The 10,602-nt window shown below is 36.9% G+C and overlaps 3 protein-coding genes across 3 annotated transcripts; 2 read left to right on the top strand and 1 right to left on the bottom strand.

Moving 5' to 3' along the window:
* The first annotated feature begins 135 nt into the window (after positions 1–135).
* Ccdc85 (coiled-coil domain-containing protein 85) lies at positions 136–2,653 on the top strand. Its single transcript, XM_028184462.2, has one exon. The coding sequence runs from the start codon at positions 745–747 to the stop codon at positions 1,960–1,962; it is 1,218 nt and encodes a 405-aa protein (XP_028040263.2). The 5' UTR covers positions 136–744; the 3' UTR covers positions 1,963–2,653.
* Positions 2,654–2,871: 218 nt separating this feature from the next.
* Positions 2,872–8,566, top strand: Rsph1 (Radial spoke head protein 1). The gene is made up of 4 exons (XM_028184465.2): positions 2,872–3,421; positions 4,120–4,270; positions 5,130–5,606; positions 5,897–8,566. The coding sequence occupies exons 1-4, from the start codon at positions 3,374–3,376 to the stop codon at positions 6,136–6,138; spliced, it is 918 nt and encodes a 305-aa protein (XP_028040266.1). The 5' UTR covers positions 2,872–3,373; the 3' UTR covers positions 6,139–8,566.
* On the bottom strand, positions 6,919–8,854 carry LOC114250556 (protein dpy-30 homolog). Its single transcript, XM_028184471.2, has 2 exons — positions 8,646–8,854; positions 6,919–8,365 (listed from the first exon to the last, which is right to left on the bottom strand). Exons 1-2 carry the CDS (start codon positions 8,718–8,720, stop codon positions 8,108–8,110), a joined length of 333 nt encoding a protein of 110 aa, XP_028040272.1. The 5' UTR covers positions 8,721–8,854; the 3' UTR covers positions 6,919–8,107.
* Between the last annotated feature and the right edge of the window lie 1,748 nt (positions 8,855–10,602).

The raw sequence follows: 10,602 nt of genomic DNA, 5'->3' as shown, positions 1-10,602 counted from the left end.
TTTTTGTTTAAAAATACTCCATGTGATTCATATGGAATATTTTTTCGCATTTATGAATGGGAGTCTGTCTATGTATATCTTTAAGCAAGACCAATGTAATTGCAGTGTAGCTATCACGCTATTTTATAAAATATTAATTATTTCTCCTTTTAAACTAAAGAAAAGTCAACGTAGCCGCTTTGGAGCCAAGGTTACATTTGTAACTTGATGAGATATCTTTGTGTTGGATTCAAATGTTGGCAGCGTTGTTAATGGATAGGCGAATGGAGTGCGATAGTGTGCGTGACACACAGGTGAGATTGTGGTAGGCTGTAGAGCGAGACGCCGCGAGAGCCTGCGCGCAGGTAGAGCAGTCTGCGCCGGTCGGAGACACGCGCAGCGCGCGCGCCCTCCTGCCTCTACACACTACTCGTAACGCTATTAAGTATAACCTGACTTAAGAAAACAACAACTAAATATGAACAGCTCACAATATTGAACACGTGCGTGAAGTGAAATTTTCAGTGTCTGTGAAGTTCAAGTGGTCGTGTAATGCAGAACTAAAAATCGAGTTAATTGTGCGAATGCCACGGTCCGCAGCCTACGCAGCCGGCGGCGTTCCCCTCCTATCATCATTCAAGGACCAATCGTTGAACTCATGCCGTGTCAGCTTTCGCGCGGTCGCATTGTGCTGATTTAGGAATGACCTTCGAGAACCCATAACAATGTACTGACTGAACTGGGGCGAGCGAAGCGGCTCCGAAAATGTCAATCAACCAGAACGCCGGCCATTTCAGTAAACAAAAACATCAACTAGGCAAACAGGCCCCAGAACCGGTAAACTTTCCACCGCGTTATCATCCGCCTCCGGCCGCCGGCGCGCCCAGACTGTCCACTGTTGACGCGACTGCCAAAGAGTTCAAACCGCCGTACTTAAGTAAAACCATTGATCCGTCTAAACTACAATATCCAACAGGAATACACGGGACGGTACCTGGAAATTATCCCAGTGGATCTGTACCTATTTCAAAATATCCTCAAGGATATCCTACGGGGTATCCACTGCCCCCTGGAGCATTACGGGTGCTGAGACCGTCTGGAGAACTAATAACTAAGGCAATTGTCCACGAACCCGTGGAGCCAACAGTGCGGGCGAGAAGTGCCGACGACACGCAACGTGCCCAACGTAATTTAGAGGAAGAACAAATTCACAGGAGGTCCGCAGATATGCTGAAGTTCACGAAACGAGTCGAGCCCGAAGGTCCTCGCGCGTCGAACGATCAAAGGCGGCAGATACAAGCGCTGCTAAACGACATTAAAGCATTGAAAGAAGCGAATCGCCGCCTTACAGAAGATAATCAAGAACTTCGTGATTTATGTTGTTTTTTAGACGATGATCGACAAAAAGGAAGGAAACTAGCCAGAGAGTGGCAGCGGTTCGGAAGGTATACTGCTTCTGTGATGCGACAAGAAGTTTCTGCGTATCAAAGTAAGCTAAGAGAACTTGACGATAAACAACAAGAACTGATCCATGATAATTTGGAATTAAAAGAATTATGTTTGTATTTGGACGAGGAACGCGAGAGAGTCGTGTGCTCTAACTGTGGAAGAACAACCGGTAGAGAACGGGATGATGGCGATGGAAGTAGCAGCGGTACGAACGCAGAAGAAGGTACACGGTCAACACCTTCCGTACCGATCACGCATCCTCAATTGGCTGAAAGAACCGTTCAGTACGTAAAGGACTTAGAACAGAAGATACGACGACTAGAGGCTGAAAAAGGCTTGGGAGGTGCTACGAACGAACGCCCAGAGGCTGTAGTGCGAGCCTTGCAAGTTCTCGAAGTCAGAGAAAAAGTTGAAAGGGAAAGAAGAAGGCCAGCACCGGACCTAGACTCCGGTGAGCAAGCTCTTGTGCGTGAAATGTGCAACGTAGTTTGGGGGAAGTTAGAAGACGCACCACCACAAGCACCGCCTCGTTGAAAATATCTTTATTTAACGTTCTGCTATTGAGTGTCAATAAAAGTAGACCAAGTTTAGTTGTATAGACCAGTGCGATAGGAATCCGACTTGATTGAGGTCACACAACATGGCCTGTCGTATACTGTGACCTACAGAAGGAAATTAAGCGTTGACCTTGTTTATCAATCCAAACATAACAGTAAATAAAATAAAAACACATACATATATACTGATGACAGACATTGTGATGTCCTTAATACAAATGAATGAAACTGAATAGTACAAAATTAGATTATAAAATTAGGTTAAGATAATTCTTAAAAAAGCTAAGTAGGGATTATAAAATACATGGCCTTTTTGTAAACTTTACAAATTATTTCTATTTTCGTATTGCTAATGTATTGAAAAGAAATCGGTCTGCTCTTAGAGGCTATACGTTGTTCTTGCTGAAAGTCTGTGATCGAGAGTGGTTTTATTAATCGTCTTTAATTGTTGCTTCTTGCCAGTCAAACACAAACTTGTCAATAATAAACTTGATGTTCAGTTTGCTCTGTATCTAGTCAGTGTCCATTTACTTACTGCATATAGGGCCCGTCGTCATTTTAATACTAAGTTTTAATGCTTGCTTTTTGTATTTAAAAATATAATAAGGAAGTAGTTTTAAAGAGTTATTAATTTATTTGATTGAAAATAAAGTTAATTATTAATTGTTTTTATTCGTATGATTTATTTCAACCAATCTTTTAGGTTATTACTAAAAGAGAATGAACAAATATTAATTAAATAATAATTAAATGAATTTCTTAAAGAAGATAATAAATACCTACGTGAGTTTTACTGTTAGAATCACAACCGTCGTAGCAGCATAAAACTTATTTATGTTTGATACATTCCCAGATGTCAGTAAGTGTATTATCTGTGTAATGTGTATGTCAGTAAAATGTCTGTCAATTACCCGCCAAATTAAAATTGCATAGTGATTCATTTTCTTCGGACAGGTTTTGATTGAGTTCCCAGCGTATTCATTTACACATACCGAATAAACTTCTTGGTGTCTTTTGTAATTATTTAATTGGTATAGTATTCAAATAATGCACTTGTTACAGACTTCCTTTTCTTATTGCTCTTATCCCATATTATATGGGATCGGGACACAATGTCGTCCTATCTAGGGATTTGGCATGAGTTTTACAAACGAGGCAGACGTTCCTGAGGTCAACCCTACATGGGTTATATCTCCAGTAGTACGAGTATATCCATTGCAACGTTCCGTAGCGAGGGATTATTATGTTTCTTCTTTTGATGCTTGAAGTAAAAGACATTTCATCCGCTTTTTCAAATTTCGATTTTCAATTAACACATTTTAGAAATAAAAATATTGCATTTTATTCGTTTTTCTGTATTATCATATTGCAGTATTGACGAAATAAGAATGGTCGAAGAAAAGGGAGAGGGGCCTGAAGATGTTGATACCATTGGGGTAAGTAACTAAGTAGCCGACGACAAACTAATTACACACAATGTTTGTTTATTAATGTCCTAATAATACAAATCTGTTACAAAGCTCTATGAAATAAAATGTCGTGTTAATGATCGTGTATCTAATAAAATAACCGAAGGTTTTATTTAATATATAAAATTCTCGTGTCACAATGTTCGTTCCCATACTCCTCCGAAACCGCTTGACCGATTCTCATGAAATTTTTTATGCATATTCAATAAGCCTGAGAATCGGTTACTATCTATTTTTCATACCCCTAAGTGATTAGGGTTGTCCACCCCAAACATATTTTTTTTATTTGGACTTTTTTTTTGTTATCATGAGGTATGATGTGGTTGAATGAGGTTTTGTTATTTTTATTATATATTCCCTCAACGTTCACAGCGCTACATGCCTCTTTCACTCATTTACCACATCCTTACACACTTACAATAAATTAGTTTTTTTTTCTACACTATAGATTCCCTAGAAATCTTATATATGGCAAAACAATTTTTGCCGGGACAGCTAGTTAGCTTTCTAAAATACCCAAATCGAATACCTGCGTGTTTTATTTTAAGATACTAAATAGATTCTAACTCGCCAAGAGTCATTTCAAAAGCGTCCCTAGCAAGATTGTCATAGCAATACCTTCCGACTGTAACTAACTGACAATGCTTAGTTGATTTTTTGTTCAGATTTACGTAGGCGGTCGCAATGCTGATGGCGAACGCCACGGAGAAGGCTGGGCTGTTCTACCGAATGGCGATTTCTATACAGGCTGTTACTGTAGGGGCATGAGGAACGGAAAGGGACTGTATGTATTTAAAAACGGAGCTAGATACGAAGGTTCGTTTATAAATAACAGTCCGTGGAATTTTATTTCAGTTGTAAACTACATCTGGTTCGTGTGTTTTGAGTTGAAGATTAAAGAGATAATGTAAACCATGTTTTACTATAATGATTATATTCTAGGTAACTTACCTCACATTGTATCACAAAAATGTAAACATTTTGGTTTGTGTGTGTGTGTGTGTGGTTTTTTTTGCTACTTATGCTGATAGCCTTGAGAGGCTATTTCAGCTTCACCCTAAGGTGTAGGTTAGCTCACGGGGCTCAAACCGGAGTGTTGCTAACCCTGGCCCTAGCAAGAGCAGTACTTCGCAGAATCTACCACCAGATCGGAAACGCGACCAACTGAGACGATCCGGCGAGAAACTCAGTGGGCTTTGTCTATGGGTTATTTTACTCGTCGAGCCCTTCGTCGCAAGCGACGGGTATCGACGAGGACGGTGACCGGTTTGGTGTGTACGTTTGTAATTGTTAATATCCAATGGTTGATTTCTTATATATGTGGTTTTCAATTATGTTTTGAGATACATGGGCAGTAATTTAAGTACATAAGCTATACATACAAGTTGTTGAACATGATTTTATTACAACCATTATAATGAATTTAAGTGTCGTAAAAGGCACATAAATAATTTCATTTTAATTCTTCTTTCATTCAAATCAGTTGACAAAGTTTGAGTTTTACCAAAACAATAATTGTATCCGACTTATTTTTAAGTATCCTAGCAAGTTTTATTGTTATTCAAAATTCCATTTTCTTGTTCAAGGCTATATTGTGCTTCTGTAACTCGTAGATTTAATATGCAACCATAATGCTATGTTGTGACCTATTGAGCAACGTACGATATTTATGTAGGTGAATGGCGCAGAGCCATGAAATACGGGGTCGGACAAATGATATACCCAGACGGTTCTCGATACGAAGGCGACTGGAAACACGACCTGAAGCAAGGATTCGGCGCCTATAGCTACCCCAACGGGGATATTTACGAAGGCGCCTGGTTTAAAGGAAAGCGACACGGTCTTGGAACGTATTTCTATGCAGACTCGAAAGTAAAATTTATGGGGACTTGGATAGAGGGTACAATTGAAGGTTCAGGCCAGATAATTTATCCTCGCTATCGTTACCACGGCTCATGGGTGAAGGGAATGCCAAAAGGAACGGGTTGTTTCGTTTTTGACACCGATTGTATGCAGCATGGCTTTCACCTGTTGACCAAAGATCCAAATTTAGAGGAATACGGTGAAGGCGAAGAGGAGAAAGAAGAAAAAGACGCAAAAGACGATAAACTTGAGGAAGGTGAAGAGGAAACAGAAATAGATGAAACTTTAGGTATGTGTTTTAAAATAAGTATTTTATTCATATATACCTATAGTTTGGTTCGTTAATTTATCAAATTTGTGTACACCCTGAAATCATTAAGCGCATGATGTCGTAAAACATGAGGTGCATTTTCAAATTCTACAGAAAGAGCATCTCTTAGCCTTAACATTAGATTTTCCGTGGCAGAAACTAACCTGCCCATTTACTAAATAAAAGTTGGTTAGATTTGCTATTTGATTCGTTCGTATTTTTGAATGCTTTAATTATTACTTAAATTCGGTTACTTTCTTATATTCAAGGTAAAATCTCAGTTTGGCGAGCACGCAACGTGACTGCATACATGGCGGAGTTCTTGCCTCCTGAACCAGTTCCTCTGCCGGTACACGATTCGATACCATCCCTGACAAACGAAAGTGTGGAAACAGACCTTTTGGTGTTCGAACCACCATCTTTAGCCCCAGAGTACGAAGGTCAAGACGATAATGATTCTTGGTTGTTGCACAGGCAAAAGTTCTTGGAGGAAACTGAGCAGAAGGATTAAATGTTGGGAGATAATGTTGAAATGTAATATTAATTAAGTTCTTTTTCAATTTTGGCCACTCTAACGGAACGATTTGTTGTCTATTGTAATATATTCATTGAAGATACCTACGTATTACTTATTGGTTGCATATTCCTTCCACTTTCTCCTTGCGTCAATAGTGTTTACTGCTGAGGGATCGTGGCTTTTCTCTTGGACATTCTTGCGCCAGCTCAGTTTATCCTCGGCTGAGTGGATGGCGATGTCGACTGATGTGTTGAGGGTAGAGCGTATGTGGTCCGATCAGCATATTGGACTTCTACGTTTAGGCTTTCTCTTCCGCATACCCTGTCTATAACCAGAAGCTTTTCTAAGCTGTTGCCTCTTTTCCTGGCAATTTTTCCAAACTCAAATCATCTTTACATAATACGGCTGTAAATGAACTGGTGTATGAAAGGCAAAGTAATTGATGTCGGAAATTCAGACACGGCTCACGTATAATTCTATCTTTGGCTATACATCAGAAGATATAGGAATGAAACCAAGACCGTATTTAGCTGGCGCTAATTTCCCTTAACTCATCCGTAACGCTATCGAATATATCAGCGAAGTTAACGTGAAAGCCACAACCCAACCTCGAAATTGAAGTGTCATCTTTCAACCCATACTACTAGAAAGAGTCTGAGAGAGAATGTTAAAAGAAAATTAAATTAAATTTTTAAAATACAACACCTTTTATTCATGATGATGTTTACTAAGCTATTATTAAAAATGTGGTAGAATAAATAATATTACGATGTATTGGGTTTCAAATATTTATTTGAATAAGAAAATAACTACGCGCAAGTAATTTGATTATAATTAAAGTAAGGCCCACTTATTGCGAAATGATGTTTTCAAATTACTAGCTCTACATATTGCTTATCACATTTATCAAGGTACATTATTCAGTTCCATGTGCACTGGGTTTTTAAAGCTGATACAATATAGAGTCCAAATCCATCTATTACATTTTTTTATTCAATCAAAGCTTCAATAATCTGAACCTCGTGAGACAAAATCTCTTAAAACAAAAATAGTTTCAATCGCGTCGAACACATCTTCAACACATCTCAACTATTTGTTAAAACATTCATTTTAAATTTGTAAAATAAATATAGTTTCATATATAAAAGAAGTTTGTCAAAAATATTTGCCATTTAAAACGTTTACCAGTTGAATTTCAAAACTTAGCTACATACAATTCACTTATTTAAACAAAGCATGTATCTAAAAATATTACTAGTGCATTTGTTTTCTCAGCATCCACATATCTTTAATTGTTAAATTGTCAGATATAAGTTATTGATGTGCAAACTTTTACAGTTTATCTCAAATTAATTAAAATTAAAAGTTACATCCGTGAAAGAGAGATTCAGTTTACAGTGAAATAGTTTTATATTATGCCGGACTGCAAAATTAACAGTTATCAATAAATGTTTTATAAGACTCATCCTCTGTGCTCAGAATATTGAGGTCCTATTGTAAAGTTTTGATCACTTTTTTGTTATAAATCCACTAGTGCAACTGTAATACTTAAAACAAATTTTCGTGGTTTGCTGTATGAAAGCCATTATATTTTTATTTGTTATTTTACTTATAGTTTATGGACAGAAAATTGTTATAGATTTGTTTTACAGGTGTCGCTATGACTAACTGTTATTTTAGAATGAGTACAACTTTTTGTCTATAACTAAATATTCTTGAGTACAGATACTAACAATTCATTGATTATATATTTTCTTTTTGTCAACTATAGTGTACATATGCATATTATAAGGCAAACTGGTATATATTTTCTAGTCTGTTAAATAATAGAACTATAAAATTTGAGCAATTTACACCATTGTCATTCGCTGTTTATGCCACCAGATGAGTGTCCAACAAAATGTTTCCAGTCATTGCTTTGAGATTAGCTACTTTCATTGTTTGCATTATAATAAAGCTATACTTATGTTTGTGGGTTTGTTGGTTGATTATTGTTATTGCCTGAGTTGGCAAGTTCGAAAGTAGTTTTGTTTTTAAGTAAGTAAGCTGCTAAATAATTTATCGGGTCCGGAGGACGTTCTTTAGCTAATGCTGATAGACCTTGCAGCAGTATAGGTACTACTGTCTGGTCCAAATACTGTCGAGTCGGTAGAGCATTGAGGTCAATCCTGGATTTTCTGTTAGCATTGGCTTCATTGTCTTTTTCCATTAATATAATTTTCTGTAAATAATATTTTTTTTATCTCGTAATCTGTTTAGCAAAGTATATCCATCACTTTATGTAGAGGTAAATTTCAAATCTAGCTTTTTAACTTTTTGCTGCCATGGTTACCACAAGATGTTATTAAAATTAGTTTTGTAGACATGAATTATTCAAGGATTGTAAAAATTATTAAAATAAATTGTAAAATCAGTGATAAAATTTCTTTCTATACGATTTAATTTGAATATGGCTAGTTTGAATTGTTTGAATAAAAAAGTCATTAAACCATCACACTAACCTTTACCGAATCTGGTATTTTCGTCGTGGATTGTTCTTCCTTGTTGTGATTTATCTGTGTTGAACTTTCTGACATGGGTTGTAATTATTTAAGTTGAACTTTGAAGAAATAATATTATCGAATTTTATTGTGGTGCGATCCGTGACTCGTAGTTCGTTCACTCACAATCACAACAGCAGTGTGACCAGATTTAAATCGAACATTATGCCAGCAACTCGTATAAATTCTGCTAAAATCTGCTTAGTTTTTGTAAATAATTCCAAAATTCAGCTAATATATTTAAGGTCATCATTTTTACGAGGATTTAAATGAACAAAAAATGGCAATTTCTAATATTTATTAACCAATTATAACTTCAAACCGTTTTTCCGTCAACCGTTTTTATATAGAACTGTCGAGCTTTTTCTTTTTTTTGTTGCTTAGATGGGTGGACGAGCTCACAGCCCACCTGGTATTAAGTGATTACTGGAGCCCATAGACATCTACAACGTAAATGCGCCACCCACTTTGAGATATAAGTTCTAAGGTCTCAGTATAGTTACAATGGCTACCCCACCCTTCAAACCGAAACGCATTACTGCTTCACGGCAGAAATAGGCAGGGCGGTGATACCTACCCGTGCGGACTCACAAGAGGTCCTACCACCAGTGATTACGCAAATTATAATTTTGCGGGTTTGATTTTTATTCCACGATGTTATTCCTTCACCGTGGAAGTCAATTGTGAACATTTGTTAAGTACGTATTTCATTAGAAAAATTGGTACCCACCTGCGGGATTCGAACACCGATGCATCGCAACAACGAATGCACCGGACGTCTTATCCTTTAGGCCACGACGACTTTGTGCTGCTTATACCATATTTTTTGATGGCGTAAAATTGACGCATCCACCTTATTCTTTAACTGTTTAACTGCCTGTTTGCCATGTAGAATTGCAGCAATATGTTTATTTTTAAATTTGTTCCACAAATCGTTTTTTGTGTTGCTTATTTGAGAAAATAGGCGCTCACAAGCTGTATTAGATATAGGGAAAATCATCATGGCCTTTGCAAAATGAACCAAGTGCGGATACTTTTTATTTCTATCAGCCTTCGTAATTTTTGAAATGTGGCCCCAAAACATTTCTGTGTTCAAACTCTTAAGTGTGGGATTAGAACTTCCTCCAGATTCTAACAGATCGGAATCTAATTTAACCCCCCGATATTCGGAGTCAATTGCTTGTATGTTAGATTCTGTAACCAAATTAGGAAATTTAGAAACAATTCTGGCCAAACTTGTGAATTCTTTGTATACACCGTTTTGTGGATAAAGAAATTGCAAATTACGAGTATTACACAACTAAGTGACGACGGTCGACGACTATTTAGGAACACAACTTCAAAGCTAAATATTTAAAGGGGATTCCCCTAAAATGTGTTTGAGTGCTGCCAGTGTTGGAAAAAAAACCTGACATTGTTTTGACAGAGGTAAAATTTCTCAAATATTTTTAGCGCAACTACCCTAATGACTAAATGTAAAATACAGTTAGATATCAAATCCTGCTACAATTCTGCGAAGGTTTTATGAGATTCAGTCAAAAAATTCCTTATTTTCAGATCTGCAACACAATCTGCTAAACCTTAAATTGGGGGTCTAATTCTGCTAAAACCGCAGAATTCTGCTAAATCTGGTCACACTGCACAACAGTCAATGGTGCTGTCAGGTTTTGTCTTCTCTACATTTTTTTCCACATTTCTTAAGGAAAATGGCTAATCACTTAAATTCTTCATTTGAACTAAGGAGATTAGTATGAGTTTCAGGCTGATTAACGAGTTTGTGTTTAGCTTTGAGCTTCATAGTTTTATCACATTTCATAAACTTTTTGTAATTTAATTTTCGAGTGAATCAATCTGCTTTGTGAGCTTTGTGTTTATTAAGTAAAATGCGTATGACAGTCATACACATTACTGTTTATAT

Source organism: Bombyx mandarina, chromosome 12, assembly GCF_030267445.1.
Source record: "Bombyx mandarina strain Sakado chromosome 12, ASM3026744v2".
NCBI lineage: Eukaryota > Metazoa > Arthropoda > Insecta > Lepidoptera > Bombycidae > Bombyx > Bombyx mandarina.
The sequence above is the reverse complement of the archived record's forward strand: the minus strand, read 5'-3'. Positions and strand labels throughout refer to the sequence as shown.